Source organism: Emys orbicularis, chromosome 4 (genome assembly GCF_028017835.1).
Source record: "Emys orbicularis isolate rEmyOrb1 chromosome 4, rEmyOrb1.hap1, whole genome shotgun sequence".
Lineage (NCBI taxonomy): Eukaryota > Metazoa > Chordata > Testudines > Emydidae > Emys > Emys orbicularis.
This window is the reverse complement of record NC_088686.1, coordinates 71,032,792-71,053,249: the sequence shown is the minus strand read 5'-3', so window position 1 is coordinate 71,053,249 and position 20,458 is coordinate 71,032,792. Positions and strand designations below refer to the sequence as shown.

Genomic DNA, 20,458 nt, shown 5'->3' with positions numbered 1-20,458 from the left:
AGGACCTGCCTGTGCCCAGAAGGCTACGCAGCAATGAAACAGCCCTACAGTTTTGAATTACAGAATTTTGAATTTCTTCCCCCAAAATATGCCTCATTGTAAAGAACAGGAACTAGGTCCCAAGCACTAAGAAAACTGATCTGGCCTGCTCCTGTGAAAGCATCTCTGGAGGAGTCTTTCCTGGTTTGGGAGCAACTGAGGCAGAGTTTCCCTTGGTGGAACCTGAACTGGGTTTCTTCATAAACAAAATGCCTTGGCCTTTTGCCTGTCCTGTCTGGGTGAGCACCACACTGAGGGATGTGGAACAAATGGAGATAATAAGCTTGGCAGGTAACAATCCCTAAAATAATTCATCTCCCGGTAGAAAGAGGAAAGGAGACCAACACTACTCCCAGTTGTCCCAAATTTTGGTTTTAAAACCTGGGATGGCAACAGATATCTGAGTGCAGAATTATCTGCCTGGTCAGAGACGAGGATGCTTGGATGATCATGCAAGGGGCGTAACTGAGCACTGGAGCTCTACTTACAAGTCTAAGCTGCCTTTGTTATTCACAGGAAGAGAAATGCAGCCCCAAGTGTCTCAGACTTGGGGAGAGGTCATAATCCAGGAAAATCCATGAGGTACTGCACATAATTTATACACCATGTCAAAATAACTGAAAAAAAGTTATGCTCTTAATGTAAGTGAAAATAATTAGAGCCACCTGACTACATCAGATTATCCTACCAAGCAGCAGCAGATAGTCATGCAGACATTGGCTTGTCACCATAGAAACAAGGGTGAAAAGATTTTCCTATATTTGATACACTGGTAATTTTCAAACAAGTGGAACATCACCACTCATCCTCAAACTCCAAAGCTGCTATTCATTTTAGGATTTAATGCAAAATGACCGTCATTCTTAAAACTCTCCCTGGACTTGCTTTAGTTTGTCTCCTATGGACATTCTCGCTGTACTCCCAGCATCCCCTGCCCAGCTGCACAGACCTCCTCTCTGGCTTCACAGGTGCTGGTGGGGGTGCCCCACCTGCATCTCTCTGTGTCAGACCATTTTTTCATTCTATCATTTAATTGTAAAGGAGTTTGCAATGCAGTTTGTAGGAAAGATGTTAAACTAAATAAAACTGCAAAGGGCAGCTATTAAACCAGTACCTTAACTCACTTCTACACTCTTCAAAATCATGTCCTCCCTTCAGAAGCCTGCACTTGGAAAGAGAGAGAGCTATACTCAGGGGTTAATGCATCCAGCATTTCCTCTCTGGTAATATGGATTCAAACACACTTTAATCCTGAGCAAAATAGGCATGATGGGGCTCAATCAGGGCTGTTTGAAGTACTCTGGGTTTAACTATACCCTCAAAATAAGCACCCAGATTTGAATGTAAAGCTTCTTACATGCCGTGTTTTCAGGTCTGGCGAACATCAAAAGTCCAAGCCAATGAGATATATTCATGTGGGTTCATTTTAAAAATCAGAGGCCAAAGCCACCTCTGGAGTAAGACCACTGATTTTATTAGAGTTAAGCCAGAGATTAATTTGGCCTTCATTTGGTACCCAGCACTAAAATAGCAAGTGTGTTGGCAGAAGTGCGTGGGAATCTCAAATAGCTTGTCTGTATTATACCTAGATGTCGGTGCTAGCAGTGTCTTACTTCAATAAGTGCTAAATTTAGTAAAGCTAGTCTAAAAATTAAAACCCAAACAATTGCTTGTATCCACACTTTTAGCTCATCACCGACCTTGTATAGCTGAGGAAATGGAACACTAGTCAATAGCTGAAAGGTTGTCTTTATATCTTCATTTAAAAAAATAAAAAGGATTTTTTTCGAGTGGCAGTGAAGGGAAGAGGAGAGCTTTTAAGAAAGTGATTTAAAAACTAGCTGTAGAGGTCCATTGTGCATCTCCCCTCTCACTTGCAATATCATGACATCCCTGAGGCAGCTACAGTAATTGCTTACATGAAAATGTCACATTAGGAAAGGATATACATTTTGAGAGGCTTTAATGCAATAAAAAGCCATTTCCTGTTGCTCTTCATCTCATCTTTTCCATCCACCTGTTCTGTCTCCGTCTGCCCTCAACATGCATCTCTGCCACTTGGTCCTTTTCTTCCTCTTTTCCATGGACATCATTCCCTCTCGTACTTCCTGAATCCTCTCATCCAAATACATAGCATGGACCCTTAGCAGAGGCAGCTAAATTGACTTTTACCTTCTTAAAAGCAGCTGCTTTTATTGGCCACCAGGCTTTTCCTTGCAATGAAGAGCACTGGACACTTGTCACAGGAACTGGAAACGAAGAGAAGCAGCCAGCACCATGTAACCTACCTACTTCCCATGACGAGCAATTGCTCTGCAGATCAGTTTGGTAACTGCTGCTATGTAAGATGGTACCTCTAATAGGTTAGCAACCTTCACCTGCAGTACTGCAGTGCAGATCTCAGCACTGGAAATGAGTTCAAATGCTGGCAACAGACTTGAACTCAAGACATGCTGGCCCCTAAATGAGAAGCATAATTAGCTGAGCCAGACCGATGATGTACAACAATCAAAGGGCAAGAAGTTCTGCCACTTTCATGTATGGAGTTGCCTGGATTTTATTAAACTTTTTCCCCCCACTGATTTGTTTCCAACTTGTGATCTTAAAGACTTCAGTTGTTTCAAAGCAGATAAGCAAGTTCCATCACACACACTGTGACAACAGAAATTGTCTTTTAAAGGAAGCGCTGGAGCAGAGTGGTCTTCGAAAGTTACACAACCTCTGAATGAACACTTAACTGAACCAAGCTTTTAATCATTAGACAAAAAGGGGAAAAAAAAGTGTACACAAAAGCAACACAGGGGATGTGTTTATGCCAAAGTTAATCCAACAGACTAAGCACAGTCATGCAGGAAGGATTCACAGGGTAAAGGGTCAATATAGCCAAAATCCAAAAGAGAGACTTTAGACTGCATGAATTAAGTTCACAGAGCCAAAAATTCCTCTGGCAGAATTGCGTTTAAATAGAAACAGGCAGTCTGTTAGAAATGGAAAGTCAATAAGCTTCTAAAGACTGTACAACACACTTTGTCAAAATCCATACTTAGGATGATGCAAGCCAGATATTTTATTTTGTTTTAAAAACACACACACACACAAGTCTCTCAGGAGAATATAAATGAAAATGGAAAGAAAGAAGAGGAGGAAAGTGGAGGTGCAAAACTAATGTGTCAGAGGAAAACACGAAGAAGAAAGTGGAATTAGGATAAGATTCTAAAGGCTGTTAATAGTTGGAATATGAATGAAGCAGATGGGCACTGGGCCATGCTCCCAAGGATTTGGGCCACGTCTCATCCCCAAGTTGCAGACTATTAAAACATTCCTTGGCAGGGTAAAGGTCAATTTGTAACTGACTAAAAGCATTTAGTTATACTCAACCTCCTTTCCAGCCATGTGCACTCAAGAATCTTACAAAGCCATTCAAGCAAATGGTTTGAAGCAGGATCAGTTTTCATGGTTAGAAATTTGGTCAGTCTAGGTCTGTCAACAGGAACAGTGAAACAGAATTACTTATTTCCGTTGCAGTGGCATGCAAAGCATGGTAGGTGCTGTACAAACACCTAGGACAACTCAGGAACAGAAGCCAGCTTATCTTACACCCCCAAGAGAAGTACTTGATAGCAAAATAGGATATACCTCTGCATTCCATGTAGTTTCTGGTAGTCACTGGCCTTCTGAAAATTCTGCACATTTTAAAATGCAGAATACAGAGAAGAGACAATTCTAACACCTAGCAATGTCCATCCCCTCTTGAATACATACAAAGATATGGTAACTTATACAGCTCCACTTATTCATGTCATCATTGTACAAGCATCTTAATACACTTTTGTGAAAAATTAGAAATGGACCCAGGAGGTAGTACTTGGGTCAGGTATAGGCTAAGGTTCAGTTGTACTGAAGTCTTCCAGGATGTCAGAAATCATATGAGATAACTGATCATACTACATTTCTGCCAGTTCGGGCCAAAATCTCATGAGACTTTAGATATGCTCAAAATGAAACTGGAAAATAGGTTCCTTTTCCTTCAGGCCCAAGCAGGAAACAAACCATAGGGGAAGATTCAAATCCACAAAATTCAGATCTGACCCTATGCCCCCACACCATTTGAAATTCAATTGGTTTAGATTGAAAATTCTACTTTTGCCAATCTCTAATAAAACACTATATTTAGCTGAAAAAATCTGCTATTAAAAATGTATATAAAAAAAGAGACAATGTCTAATATCAGGAACATGGCACTGATGTAATATGGATTCAAATATATGGAAAAAATAGGTTGCCCAAATTAAAGAGTTGGGTAAGAGACAAATCATGTCCACTTGATAGGCTAGCCAACTTGAGCCATTGCCTTCAGAATACTGCTGCCAAACAGCAGCACTTGCTGATGATCAGTTACGGGCTGCAGGTCATGTGATGCTAACTCTTAGCATCTGGATACAGAACAAATTAAATTATATTAAAAACAAACAAACAAACAAAAAACACCGCACAGACATTTTCCTAATGTTACTTTTCTATGTATGCAATTTCTGTTGTTGTCACAGGAATATGATTGCAAATGGTAGGGTATTATGAAAGGGAGAGTGTCCACAAGGCAGACAAACAGACATACATTAAAACATAGTTCATACTATGAGAGACTATGCTGCTATGAAGTCATGACAACTCATGGGGGACACACCTTGTTTGGGGCCAGACAGATAAAGGGACTAGCCCCCTTGGCATCAAACCTTTTTTTTTTTGGGGGGGGGGTAGGGAAGTAAGTCATTAACAAAACAAAGGTGCTGTTTCAATATCAGTTTTTAAAGGAAAAATGTATTTATGACAATGACTGTGCTCTTACCTTTATAATCTTTTCAACGCCAGAGGAGCAAATCATGTAGGTATGGGGATTAAACCGAACCTGGTTTACAATTGACCGATGACCTTTCAACACCATAAAGGCACCATTAACAACCCTGCCGATCCCACCTAGGCAAACAGAAGAAAGAAGAAGGGAACTGAATTGGAGCATACTATATTTAACAGTACATCTTAACTATATTCTGTAACTCCTGTGTTGACAATAGAATATATAATATGCACATAAAGTTACTACAGAAAGAATGCAGCTCTGATGAGGACTATACCTCCAGCGAATCTGTACTTGGAGACTACACACTTCAACCTCCTAAATAAAAAACATAGGCGGTTTTAAAACCCCGGGATAAGTGTGATAAACGTATATATCTCATATAAAAGAACAGCAACATATTTAATTGAACTGCAAGTGAAGCTGGCTTGTTTGAAGCAGAAGACCTACTAGAGTCTAAATTTGAGGCAGAGATGAATTCACAGGTTGGTTCCCCAATCATTGTGCCTTCCTTTATCAGTGGTAAAGATTGCAAGATAATCTGCGGGCAATGAAATGGAGAAAAAGAGCATTGTTCCATGGGGTGTGACTCCTTGTCATGAGGCAAAGGAAATAATCCACACTGGCTATATAAAGAAGAGTGCCAGAAAACAATGGTAGTACCTGTAAGGCCCTACATTAGTGACTCCAATTTAAGTGTGAGAAGCTCTCTGTATTTTATTTTATTAGGTCTATTTCCCAATGACAACTTTTCACACAGTTGATTCTTCAATGTATTTATATGCAAGTATAATTCCTTTGAGAACATGCACTTGCATTTTTAAATAAGGAAATGTCATAATGAAGAATGTGAGCAAAAACAGCACTGTTCTTTAAAAGTCAAAAATGAAAACAACTACAGAGGAAGGAAAATGATCTATCAAAATATAACTCCTGAGGTCAAAATACATCTTTTAGAAAGCTGAAGGCGGTTTACTGAGCTATGCTGCCTGCAGCAATCCTAACTTCAAAAAAAACCCACACAAAGCTTGCTTGTTAGGTTTAAACTGAACTGCTTTTTCCCCCAAGTGGCTCTGCTCATCAGGTTTCGTTCCCCCTTTGTCCCCATACTTGAGCTACTTCAGAACAAAGATGGTACTGTAGTTCGATTCCTATGTTGTCCTAATTAACTAGCAACATTTTCTCCTGAAATGGAGAGCAGTGAAATTTCCATCAAATGGCCATTTCCTGTAGGAAAAGCTGCACTGACACTAAATGGCAGCCGGGAAGGGGAAAAAAAAAAACCCCAAACCAAAACCAGACGTCATCTCAAATACAGCTTTTATAGCAGCCTTCCTTTGTAGCTTACATGAATAGCGTAGAACATGTAATCTACCAATTTCTCAACCTTTCTCCCCTAGTGAAAGCTTTCATCAGCTGATTTCTACTCCACTCCTCTACCCCTGAAAGCTCACCTCTCAACCTGGCAATGCATAAATGAGGGACACAATGTGTGACAAGAACCCAAAATGACAGGGACACAAATTTACTTGATTTAAAATGTGGGACTTAGTCCTTTTATGTAAATAACTCTTTCCATAACTTCAGTTTCATGGTACTTTATTTCTGGCGGAAGGACTTTTCAATGGTAAAAGAGAAGGGATGCTAAATCTGCGTGGGACACAATTAACTTTGGGACTTGAATGAACATACCACATTTGAGATGTATGCATGAAAGAAAGAGGGAAGAGAGGAGGCCATAAATTAGATTTAAAAAAAACAGCAAGACAGAGACAGCCTGGCCAAATGCTTCAAAACTTACAAAATGAAAAGACCCCCAGTAACCTCTGAGAAATTTGGAAAGTTCTTTCCCCTTACCTACATCTCTTCTTGGGCAGTCACCAAGATTGAACCAGGTGACAATTTCAACTAATTTGGGCAAGTCTTCACAGAAAATATGGTTATAACCGTTATTTACCTCGGAGTTATTCTGAAGATTAGTATTTGTAAAGTACATTGAGAGCTCTGGATGGAGAACAACATGTAAATGCAAAAGATCTTAAATACGTAGGCATCCAGAACTTCACAGCTGTCACTATGCTGCAAAGTGTTACCAGTCAGAAATTCAGCGGCAATGGGAAAGGAGCTCCAATCATTCTGCTCCAAAACTGGAAGTCCTCATCATTTCAGCTAACAGAGACTCCACTCGCTGGACCAGACTCATCTGGCTAATCTAGTCCAGTATCCTATGGCCAGTATCAAATGCTTCAAAGGAAGATGAAAGAAAGCCTAAAATGGACAATTACAGAAAAATTTCCCTATAAGCAGGTTATTCTAACCCTATTAGTTAATGGTGAGCTTATGCTTCCAAACACAAGTGTTTATATCCCTTACAGTAATTTTTTTATACTCTCCAATGTTACTGATGAGATTGTTACCCCTTGTGACCTATGTGGCTAGCCAAAAAATCAGGGTCTTTTAGGTTGTTCCAGTTAGGGTGAGAAATTGGTGAGAGTCATGTATTTCTTTGATGCAATTTTATTTATTTACAAAAAATAGACAAAGTACTGTTTCTCTGAATACAGGAGAAACCAAACAGGAGACAGTTCCTTTGCTCGCTATTCTAAGCCTGCCTTTCCAAAAAGCTCTCACTTCTAGCTTTCTCTCAGGGCCACATTACCAGCACTTCTGTTACTGTTTGCTTGGGTTTCTCTCTGCTTCTGTCACTGTTCTGTTTTTCAATCTCACGTACACACTCTTACTCAAACAATGCCTAGCTGAGCTCCTGCCCATATAATTCAAATTCCTGAGTGACCTGGGATGTGCCTTCATTTTGACAGGAGACATGGGCCTGTGTTTGGGGTAGTGGCCACTTAACTGTTTCAGTCACCTGATTACAATGGCTTCTTTACATTTATCCTGGATGTAAAATGGCGGTTACACTGGACCCATAACAAGGTTTAATTCAACCCAAAAGAATAGCCATACTGCGTCAGACCAAAGGTCCATCTAGCCCAGTATCCTGTCTTCTGACAGTGGCCTATGCCAGGGCCCCAGAGGGAATGAACAGAACAGGTAATCATCAAGTGATCCATTCCCACCTTCTGGCAAAACCCATAACAGTATTCTCATCCATTTATGTGTTGTACATGTCAGTTTGCTCCAGCACTTTGTTTTCAGACACCTCAGTCTCCGACAGTGGTGAAGGCTAATGCAAACAAGTTATTTAGCTTTACTGTAAGGTACTAATGCTCTAATCAGTCCTTTTACTCCATAGTGATCTAGCAGACTCATTCTAATAGGGTTTCATCTTCCAATATACTTAGATTTGGGAGGTTTTGGTGATTAGCGGTTCAAATTCCTAACTCCATCTTTAGTTTTATTTGCCATAGTTTGCGTCTTTCTGTTGGCTTCACTTAGACTGGACTTCCATTTTATGGAGGACAACTGTTTGGCCAGAATAATCTCTTGTATTATGCCATTTGACTACATGGATTTTTTTTTTCCCCATCGCTGCCCTTATTTCTTTTTTTGTTCAAGGGTATGCATACCTTCTGTGACTGACTCTGCATGGTCATTTCAATATTCTTGCATAATTATAGTATACATACAAGCTGCTTCTATTCTGAGTCTGAGGATTTAATTTCCACACTTTTGACTTTAGGGTGTTTTTGATTAGCTTCCTTTTATTTTTATTTTTTAATCCTTTTTTCTGAAAGTTTAGAATCAAAAAGTTTAACTTGCTTTTTATGAGATTCTTCCCATGAAGACAGTAAGTTTAGTTGTACTGTCATCACTGTTACTCAGTGGCTTAACGGGGTGGTAGCTACTTTTTGATCTACTTCTACTTCCTACATGTTACTCAAAATTAGAGTCCATAATAGGTCTCCTTTTGTATGCTCCAAAACTAGCTGCTCCAAAGGAAGAAATGTTTAATGTGTTTTATGATTTATTATTATTTGTATTACCATAGCACCTAGGAGCTACAGTGTCCCAACATATCTGACTCATTTCTGAGAGTGGTGCAAATACAGGGCTTATGAGACAGAGCTGGGTATTTCTGATTACATCCAGCAGAAGGCAGTGGCAAATGGACTAACCAGTTTGGTTTAATTTTACATTATTATAGCAGAGTCTAATTCTTCTAGCATTGAGTTAATTTCTCTCTGCTAGAGATCCTGGATTACAAATCTGAACAAAACAAAATTCCACAGGCTAATTATAGTTGTATTTAAATATCTTCAATTTCCTAGACATTTTTTAAATGGCTAACACAATAATAGTTTATGAAATATGTCTGGGCTCTAGTAGTAAACAAAAGGTAATATTAACCTGCAATGTTAAGATGGTAGGTGTCTAACACCACGACAAAGGGGTTAGAATTAGGCCTGTTTTTATAATCTGTACTAATTATCTGGAAGAAGGGGTTTAACAGTAGGGAAATAAAATCCACGGATAATAAATTATGCAGTGCTGCAAATATCAGTTTGGACAGAAACACCACAAACAGGGCATGAAATACCAAAGTGAGATTACACTTAGAAACATGCATGCCAATACATTCAGGAAATGCTGTTAAACATATTGAAGGGAAGAGCTATACTTGGACAGCAATAATGCCAACCAAGATCTACAGGTGGTAGTACCCAGCAAATTAGATAGGAGTTTGAAATGCCACATAGCATTGGGAGGGAATTAAGATTTTTGGACCACACAACCAGAGGGATCACTGAGGAACCTATAGCATTCTGGAATGGAGAGGAGTTGCTCAGGTATAATGGGATGAACATAAGTAACAGATTGTCTGATTAGCTGGAAAAATGCCCTAGTGTTGGAAGTCTACTAAAATGTGGAACAGTCTGAAAAGTAATGGAAGTCCCATTACTCAAATCATTTAAAATTGGACAAGCCTCTGGAGAACTTACTGCAGGGAACAATCCTCCTCTGGCCTCCCGAGGACAAACTGAGTGACCTAACAAAGTCTTTTCCATCTAAAACTTAAAAAAAAAAAAAAAAAAAAAATCCACTCACTCATATAAGGTAGTGGGAAGTTCCAGAGACAAATATGTAACTTCATACAAGCCTTGTGAATTATTCAAAGTGCTGAAAACTAGTGAGAAGGGCCAGATGTTCACAGCTGCTGCCAGTTTGACACAAAACACCATTAATCTGTAATACATGGCACTGCAGTAGCAAGCCAATTTAAATTAATTTGTTTTTCCATTAATAATATTCTGGGACACTTTGTGCCTTTAGGGCACAGTCCTGTATTTGAGTTGTATAATGCTAGGGGGAATCCATGGAGGGATTGTACCTCAGAGAGTCATGTGGTGTGGGGAATGGTGATGGTAATGAAGGACCATGGCCTTGCCTCAACTCCTCCCCATGAATAAGTAGGATACAGGTAATGAGATTAGGCATGTTTCCTACAAGGGGGGAGAAGAGGAGTCCAGGTAATGGACTCTGCAGATGCAGAGCAGGACTTGAAGGAACAAACTCTGACAGTCAATGTTAATTCCTTGGGATATTTCCTCATGGGTTTGCCAGGGGGACTGTCATGTGGTGCAGCCCCTCCACCCTCACTAGAATACCAGAACATCTAAATTGCACTTGCCATACCTGGGATGGGGAGGAGGAGTATAATGCTACATAAGATCAGCTTCTCCCTCCAACAAATTTTATGGCCAATTATTCAAGATTTCTACACATTTCATCCCCTCCGTAGGGGAAGTTGCAGGTGATAACATGGACCTAGCATGAGTTGTAAGTATCTTTTGGTAACAGCTCTTGTGAAACAAGCAAACATTAATAGTTTTTTTTTTTTTTTTTTTACTGATTAATGTGATTGGAATGTAGGTGGGCTGGATAATTTGATGATGAAAATTCTCACTTGAAATGTCCCGAGGGGAAAAGTAAGTTCCACCCTAAATGATCCAGCTCAACATTCTTCATTAATGCAATTAGCAATTTTAATTTTAAGGGGTTAAGTCGCTGAAATCACTTCCTAGCCTCTAGGGGAAGGGCTATGCCTATGAATGAAGATATGCTCGAAAGTGAACTTTCTATAGCACAATGGAATTTGATTTAGGTACCAAGGAGTTACTGTCTGCCTCTTACTGTCAAATTGATTGGGAAACTCCAGCATCACTTGCCAGCAAAAACATGTGATTTTAAAAAGTTACAGTAAAAATCACTGTCTAAATTCAGGGTTGTCTACCTCAGGATTCTTTGTTGCTAAAAGCTGGCGGCACCTCATCTACACTAGCCTCTTGTTGCTACACTGGTGGAGTTGAACAAGCAGACAAGGCCAGAGTAATTACTGAAATGAACTGGAAACAATTTGGAGAAGCAACACACCCTTTACATTCGCTCTTCTCTTCGGTCAGGAGAAACACCATCTGCTGGTGCTTTTAGCTATACAGTTCTCAAAAAAGTGCCTAGCACATTGTTGGCACCATAAAAATTAACAATGATCAATAGTCCTCCAGAATGCTCTTCCTGAAGTTAAAGGAACAAATCTTGTGAAGTTATAAGGTGGAAAATAAATTATTTTTCTTGGATGTGGAAGTGCCAAAGACTCTGAGCATTAAGGCAAATGGTCATATTAAAGCCACACATAGTAGTTGCCAAAGAATTCAGCACAATGTAGAGAAAAATACAGGAGACTGAATACTGGGGCAACCAAAATGGTAATAGTTTGGTATTTATGTTTCTCTTCCCTTTCTGTTCTCAGCGTTATCCCCACTTTTGAAAATATGTATTAAAATTATTTTAATGCTGGTGAAAGGACCTAGAATGACAGTCCTGGATGCTGAAACTTAGAATCATAGAATATCAGGATTGGAAGGGACCTCAGGAGGTCATCTAGTTCAACCCCCTGCTCAAAGCAGGACCAATCCCCAACTAAATCATCCCAGCCAGGGCTTCATCAAGCCTGACCTTAAAAACGTCTAAGGAAGGAGATTCCACCACCTCCCTAGGTAACCCATTCCAGCGCTTTACCACCCTCCCAGTGAAAAAGTTTTTCCTAAGATCCAACCTAAACCTCCCCCACTGCAACTTGAGACCATTACTCCTTGTTCTGTCATCTGGTACCACTGAGAACAGTTTGAGAACACTCTTTGGAACCCCCTTTCAGGTAGCTGAAAACAGCTATCAAATCCTCTCTCATTCTTCTCTTCTGCAGACTAAACAATCCCAGTTCCCTCAGCTTCTCCTCATATAAGTCATGTGCTCCAGCCCCCTAATCATTTCTGTTGCTCTCCGCTGGACTCTTTCCAATTTTTCCACATCCTTCTTGTAGTGTGGGGCCCAAAACTGGACACAGTACTCCAGATGAGGCCTCACCAGTGTCGAATAGAGTGGAATGATCACGTCCCTCGATCTGCTGGCAATGCCCCTACTTATACAGCCCAAAATGCTGTTAGCCTTCTTGGCAACAAGGGCACACTGTTGACTCATATCCAGCTTCTTGTCCACTGTAACCCCTAGGTCCTTTTCTGCAGAACTGCTGCCTAGACATTCGGTCCCTAGTCCGTAGCAGTGCATGCGATTCTTCCTTCCTAAGTGCAGGACTCTGCACTTGTCCTTGTTGAACCTCATCAGATTTCTTTTGGCCCAATCCTCTAATTTGTCTAGGTCCCTCTGTATCCTATCCCTACCCTCCAATGTATCTACCACTCCTCCCAGTTTAGTGTCATCTGCAAACTTGCTGAGGGTGCAGTCCACGCCATCCTTGGGGCACTTCGCTTGATACCGGCTGCCAACTAGACATGGAGCCATTAATGACTACCTGTTGAGCCCAATTATCTAGCCAGCTTTCTATCCACCTTATAGTCCATTCATCCAGCCCATACTACTTTAATTTGCCGCCAAGAATACTGTGGGAGACCGTATCAAAAGCTTTGCTAAAGTCAAGAAATAACACATCCACTGCTTTCCCCTCATCCACAGAGCCAGTTATCTCATCATAGAAGGCAATTAGGTTAGTCAAGCATGACTTGCCCTTGGTGAATCCATGCTGACTGTTCCTGATCACTTTCCTCTCCTCTAAGTGCATCAGAATTGATTCCTTGAGGACCTGCTCCATGATTTTTCCAGGGACTGAGGTGAGGCTGTCTGGCCTGTAGTTCCACGGCTCATCCTTCTTCCCTTTTTTAAAGATGGGCACTACATTAACTTCTACTGGATACAGCAGTACAAGCTGCCCAATAATGCCTCCACTCTGGAGGATGTCCTCTCTGAATAGCATCTGCCTTCTCAGCCCATTCAGGGTTTGCCTTCTCTCCCAAGAAAGCCAACAAGGGCTTTTTAATGGTAGTTGAGGTGGTAGTTTGTGCGATATGGACAAGTTTTGGTCACTACTGAGTTCAGGTGGATTCGAACCAAGGTTCTAGAAATGAAGGGATTTATATCCAATCACCAGTCGTCTGAGACACAACAGACTTTTTAAATTTAAAGTGTTCCAGAGTACGTTCCCACTGGATTAGATCACTTCCCCCCCCCAAAAAATAAATAAAAAATAAGCTCCACTAATCATGTTGGGACTTTGAGAGCTTAAAGCACAAACTTGTCTCCAATGCAATAAAATCTTGCCATCTAATACTTCAAGCATGAAGAGCTGTTTGCATTTGCAATGACATTGCAAAAAAGGGAAGAAAAATTGCATAAGTCATGCTGAAAATTGCCATAATTAGTTTAGTAACTGGACCACAATGACAGGCCTGTTACTGCCAGCTGTTACAGAGTTATAGTCAAAGATGGTATTAAGAGAGATTTGGAAATGCAGTTTGCTGTTCTGATTTATTAAGCAGCTCAAAAGTCTGGCAACAGTCATTTCAATTAAATAACTCAGTGATCATCTGATCACCTTCTCCAACCCACAAAATAATAATAAAATTCCTGTTGCTAAAACAGCTTCTTGGAGTGATATTTAAAACATACACACACACACACACACACACACACACTGTGGTTTTGGTAAATTCTGTTGAAAAACCACAAACAGTTAAACAACGTTCTAACAGTTTTGCTGAGCAGCATGGGCGGGGCCTACATCTCATCTCACTTCAGCCTTCCTCACTGCCAATAAAAACTTGCAGAAATACTGGTCATTTATTTGGGTAACCAAATCCAATATCCCAGCATGGTGCTAGGGTGCCCCGTGCTGCAGGAAATGCTATCCATCAGAAGAAAGATAAAACTGAGGCTCTGCCCACTTGTACCCTTCGATGAGGAGTCCATAGCTCTAATGAGGGAATTAGCTAAAAAACTCACCAAGCCATTGATGATTATTTCTGAAAAGTAACTGAGAACTGGATAGGAACTGGAGATGTGGGGGAAGCATGGGAACAAATGTTCCACCATCTTCAAGGAGGGAGGGAAAAGGGTGAAGGAAGTGTGATCGCTGGCACTTACACATGTATATTACATTATCCCTATTAAAAATAATCAAACATATAGGGAGAAAGTTGGAAAAACGCTTCTAAGCTTCCTAACTTTTAAAGAACTATTCTATTGTGACATAAGTCTCTCAAGGTAAGCAATGAAAGCCTCATTGTGTGGGACATTTAAAACTAGGCTGAACAAATCACTGGAGAGCTTACTGTGGAGTGGGGAATGGCCCAGCCTATCCACTGGGAGAACATCTCTAAACTACAATTATTTGCAAGAGTAGCAGAGTTTGTTACAGAGTCCTGGAAAGATGCCAACACAAGTAGTTGCATTCCATATACAGTAGAATCTCAGAGTCACAAACACCCGGGGAATTGAGGTTGTTCGTAACTCTGAAATGTTTGTAACTCTGAACAAAACGTTATGGTTGTTCTTTCAAAAGTTTACAACTGAACATTGACTCAATACAGCTCTGAAACTTTACTATGCAGAAGAAAAATGCTGCTTTTAAGCATCTTCATTTAAATGAAACAAGCATAGAAAGTTTTCTTAGTTTACAAAAATTTGACAAGGTTTCCCCCTCTTTTTTTTTTTAAAACTACGTTTAGTAGTTTTACTGTTGTTGGTTTTTCTGTTTTTTTTTTTTGGTCTCCGCTGCTTCCCTACTGTGTACTTCCGGTTCCAAATGAGGTATGTGGTTCACCGGTCAGTTTGTAACTCTGAGGTAAATGCAGTTCTATTTGAACAGTGTATTCTTTACTGCCTCCTCTAATCGGCTGTGGGGTGATGCTGTGAGCTGTTAAACAGCTATCATCACTTTCCACCCTTGATGTGGCTACATTTTGGTAATGAGTGAAGTTCTCCTTACCTAGTAATTCTGTAAAGCAATTTCAGGCTTGCAAGAGAAAGGTACCAGATCATACACAAATCATCAGTAATGCTCCCTTAAATGTGTATTAATAGAAATATTATGTCTCAAATCAATTGAAGAGGGCTCATAACTCAGCTGTAGTCATATCTTTACTAAAAATACCAATAATTAGAACAGTACAACTTTAGTTCATAACATTTATGATTGCCCTCACTCTACCTTATTGGATCATGGCCATACAGACACTTCTTAAGACTCGTATTGGAGGCCAGAAACTGAGCATGAGGGAATTTCCTGTATTAGCTGAGGTGGGGTGAGGTGAAAAAGGCCTCAGCACGCCTGTGGAAGGAGATTTTTTAATGTAAATGTCGGTAATTTTTGTAGTCAAACCCTACTCACTGGGTTGAAAAAACTGCCTTGCCGGTTTAGAAAATGCCTTTCATCACAATAAAGAAGGCTACATAAATTCTGGAGAATTCTCCCACTCCCTCTTAGGTTGGAAGAAGAGGTGAGTGAAGAAGACAGATAACTATAGATCAGTTCATCCTAGATGAACTGGATGGCTGGCAAATTAGTTACCACAGAAGCCAATATCCATAAGATGTATAATGGCCCCACTATTACTAATGAAAATCTTGAAGAGTCATTCTCAGATCAAATTCTGGAAATGTTCACTGGGTACATTAAAATGCATCGGGGTTTAAAAACAGATTAGCAGCACAGGACAGTTAAATTGGGCCTCCTCCAGGGAGTGGCAGAATATCAGCAAATAAAGTGATGTCTATATGAGATAGGAATGGTTTACCAGCAAGAGTATGAGCTCAGCTAAATTCTTCCAAAAAGGGAACCACTCAGGTTACAGGAGATCAAGACATACATACTCTATCTTGTGATTTTCTGATCATTACTGCATTTGACATTAAGCAATTTGTTTTGTAACTGAAGTGTTGAAATCTTATACTACTCCCACCCTCAAGTTACAGGAAGAATGGTCAGGAAAATGTTGACTAACATGACATGTTAATTTGTGCTAACCCTAGTTATCAGTCCTTGTACACAGGTGCTCATCTGCTCAGCACCAAGTTCAGAATTGCGTGGTTCACAGCCAATAGCTGAAGATAACTAACAGAGGGATGGATCCTCTAGATATTAGGGCCATCAGCATCCATTGCCAGAGAAATGCAATATCCTGAATCCAAGAACTGACCCAAAAGGAAGAGTATATGAACAGGCCTATTTTAGAATATAAAAGTGTAATTTAGAATCTACACATTTTCTCTTATTAATTTCAAATAGCTGTTTTAAACCAAAAAGTTACACAGGAAATTGAGGAGAGTGATTTCCTAGAGAAAGGATGAGAAAGTCAAAGGAAAAGGCAGGACAAATCCATATAATCCTGGTAAAGAGACATTAATATCTTTAAATTTCTATGGTCTAAACATATCATCAGTTTTGTATCCCAATAAAATAGATTATTATACAGAATCAAGTTTAATAACCAGTCCAAAATTAAGAGGCTTCATTTTCTCCAAAGTTCTTCAGTTTGCTGAGCCTTTTATGACCCACTCTCCTAATAGCAGCTAGCTCTCATAATTCACTGTACCTGACCAGCTTTTAAGAATAAAATAAAAACTTGGCACTTTACTTTTAAGGCAAATTATCTGCTGCATTACTATGTAACTGTAGCACAGGAAGTCGTCTTCTTATTAGCGGATGTGCAATGTGCCTCAGGTGGCACGTGACCAGGATTCATCACCGAATTTGGTTAGCTGGTTGGATCATTAGCTTCCCCGACTTGGGCCAAGAACTGATGGGGAGTGCGAGGGAATGCTGATCCGTGCCCCCCAGCACAACAGGTCATACTTAATTGTATTCAATACAAATAAAGTACACGTTTTCAACAGTGAGGGTTAATAACTGAAGCAGTTTATCAAAGGAAGTGGTATATTCTCCAAACACTTGATGACTTTAAATCAAGAGTCAACGTCTTTCCAAAAAGTTATGTTCTAGATTAAGCACAAGTCATTGGGATCAATGCAATGGAGAGACTGGGTGAAGTTCTAGGGCCAGCATTATGCAGAAGGTCAGGCTAGAACAGAGTATATGAGGGTCCCTTCTGGCCTCAAATCTATAATACAGTATGATATTGTGCGATATTTTGAGAGGTAACTAGTATTTAAACACTAGTATTCGTCAGATTCCACATACAAACTTACCTGCTTCTGGATCCGGAGGAATTCTCCACATGTATAAGTTGAAGTCGTCAGAGCCAGAGAGGATGTACTATTAGAAATAAAAATAAATAAAGCAAATTACAGGTGAGGCATCACTTGAATTAGGTTCTCTTTCTTAAAAGTGAATTGAGAGAATTCCAGCTGTTTGGTCATGACTTTTAGAACTTCAAAGTTTTACTTCTCTGTGTGTCTGGACAGGCTGCTGCCCCAGCTAGGAATCTCAGAACTCCGGACACAAAAGGACGAGAGTTCCAAGCAAGTGTCTGCTGTCCGTGTTTTATTTTTGGTCTGCTATGCAGTCTAGCCTCCAAAGCAGAGATGGATCCAGACCAAAATCCCAGACCCAACCACCCTGAACTTCAAGCTCTCACCCTTTCCTAAACTCAAAATTCTTCATCCTCAGACACCACAAGCATCTAGAATGTGTCATATATTCAACCACCCCTGCACCACTGATACCTTTTTGAAGATTACCATGAAAAGTCACTCACTGTTGCCAAAAATCATCTTGCTATTATTCAGTAGAAGGAAAATGACCAAATCTAGCTCTCTCTTCTTAAATTTCAGCCAACGCCGCAAATACGAGTTTATCACAATACTGTACTTTTTTTTGGCTTATAGTTTTGCTGGGGAGGTGGTTACAAACAGCCCCTCCTTTCAGCAGCCTATAATGGATGAACAAATGCTTTATATGTACACAAAGGCACAATGCACATTACTTTATGTATTCCCTACTTTGCATAGTGCAAAGGTTCAGTATGACTGACGTTTCACTCCATATTCTTTATGAAAATATGCTTACGATATGAATAGGACATAACAGATATACTTTATGCAAGATGGCTCATGTGAGATATCATTGGAAAGGTTATGATTTATTGAATGTGATTATCCAATTTGTAAGCCTGTATAATTTCTGTATCGGAAGTTAGGAATATTAATTATGTATCTGTATTTCAAATGTGTTACTTTGGGCGTCAACCCCAATTAGTCCTTCAGATACAACAATGGAAAAGCCAGACAGGGCTAATGGGCCATTAGCAATGACAATGGGCTGTGAAAGAGCTTAGCCTTCCTGTGGACACTCCAGACAGCCTACAAGTAATGGCAGCCACAGCTCTGCAGAGACATAGGTCTGAGTCACCTGGTACTGGACCCACCCTTTGGAATACTAGTGTTCTTCCACTGGGAGACAAAGGGTTCCCGCCATACAAGAGCTATATAAGGCAGGGGAGTGACATTGAGGTTCTCCTCTGCCTCCCCACCCTAAGAGACACTGAAAAAGACCTGGAAGCAAGAACTGAACTGAGGGGATAAGGGTTGAGCCCAAGCTGGAAGGGCACCCAGCTTGTGAGTAATATTAACTGAGGTTTCAAGCTGGAGACCAGTGTAGCTGTCTTTCAACACTTTCTGTAATCTGCCTGCAACAAAATCTAGGGTAAGAAATTACTATTTATAACCAATTTCTTTAGTGAAACAAGCTTAGTTTGCGTGTTTGGTTTTATATGCTTAGTAATCTGCTTTGTTCTGTTTGCTACCCCTTTAACCACTTAAAATATGCCTTTTATAGTTAATAAAATTTGTTTTGTTTCTTATTAAACCCAGTTTCTGTAATTTCTACTGGGGGGAGGGGGGCAAGGAGTTGTGCATACCTTCCTCCACATTGAGGGAGGAGGCGGATTTCATAATATACCTTTGGGTCTGCACTCCAAGGGAGGTGGACACCTGAGTGCTGGGGCACGTCCCTTAAACTGAGCCTTCCCAGAACTGATCTCAGTGTCTGTTTCATCCTGCAGTTGGGTGTGGCCCTGCCTGTGTGTGTGCTGGAGGAGGCTTAATAGCCTGGCTCAGCAAGACAGGTAAAAAGGGTCCCAGGCTGGCATAACAGGTGGGCTCAGTGGTATCTCAACACATCAGGTGGCATCCTAAGGGGTCCAACCCGTCACAGTGACAAGGGGACATTTGAAAAAAAGAGAATATTTCACTGCCTTCCAGTTGCCAGGGGACACAAAAACTACCTCTTACCATATCTTCCATCAATCTGCTCTGTGACTCTTTTACCTTAATCTCAGATGATGGACAACAGGGCATGCAAACTAAGGACAAAGGGGAAGATTCTGATCTCAGTTACCCTGATGTAAACTGAAAGTAACTCTGTTGGGTCTACTGACTTACGAATCATTTAAATTGGTGAAAATCTGATTAATCTAGCCCCCCCAAAATCAAACTTTTTTTGTGAGTGAGAGAAAGAAAATTTGGCCTTTTCTTGACCCCTGACAGAGGATAAGCTCTACTTGTCTGGCTTGAGTTTAACTGGTTTCCATTCTCCAGGGATAAACAAACTCATCAGGCAGAGTGATAGCAGGCTGTGAAGAGACAGGTCCGGTGATCTTAACACAGGACTAAGAAACAAAAATAAAGCCAAACGACATGGAGAAACACACAACCTTGTAAAAATTGTAAATATGATAGTTATTTTACAGGTAAAATATGTGCTGCCACAACAATGCATCAGACCTCTGGAATCCCCTCACATTCCCCCCCACCAACACAATGCAACCAACTATTCTTTTATCCTCACAGCTCCAATTTTAAAACTATATGGGTATGAGTAAGCATCTACAAATGCAAATTGCCTGTTTACTGATGTGAAGGAGCATGGATCAAACACCAGTTGCTTTACAAAACTTGTGTGCACTAGTTCTGTATTGCTTAGAAACCCTTCCTTTCAGTGCCAAGCACTCCAAAGAGTAATTCCTACAAGCCAACATGTTCAGGCACTTAGGCAGCTTACCAGTGCCAAAATGACCTAGTGGTGCCAGGAATATAAGCGGTTCCCTTTCATATGACAGCTTATAAGTGCTAGCCCACAGCAGGCTAGGCGACTGTGCCAGATCTACATAAATTAGGGCTTATGCAGGCAGTCTCCCAAACAAAAACAGTTCAAGAAACAAAGCAGTTCTGCAAATGGTATTTGTTACACAAGAAAAGGCTACATGGAAAGTTTTGTTGTTGTTTTTGTAGTTGTTGTTTAAATTATACAAAGGGTTGCCATCTTATCAACATTTGCTACCCCAGAACGTAATC

The 20,458-nt window shown here is 40.4% G+C and overlaps 1 protein-coding gene across 1 annotated transcript in view; it reads right to left on the bottom strand.

The window, feature by feature from the left end:
* The window catches only part of DCAF5 (DDB1 and CUL4 associated factor 5), a 93,059-nt gene that overhangs the window by 8,343 nt on the left and 64,258 nt on the right, over window positions 1-20,458 (bottom strand). The window contains exons 7-8 of the mRNA XM_065403680.1: window positions 17,354-17,420; window positions 4,886-5,013 (exon numbers count right to left, since the gene is read on the bottom strand). Coding sequence (XP_065259752.1) covers window positions 4,886-5,013; window positions 17,354-17,420 — 195 coding nt within the window. The remainder of the gene's footprint in view (window positions 1-4,885; window positions 5,014-17,353; window positions 17,421-20,458) is intronic.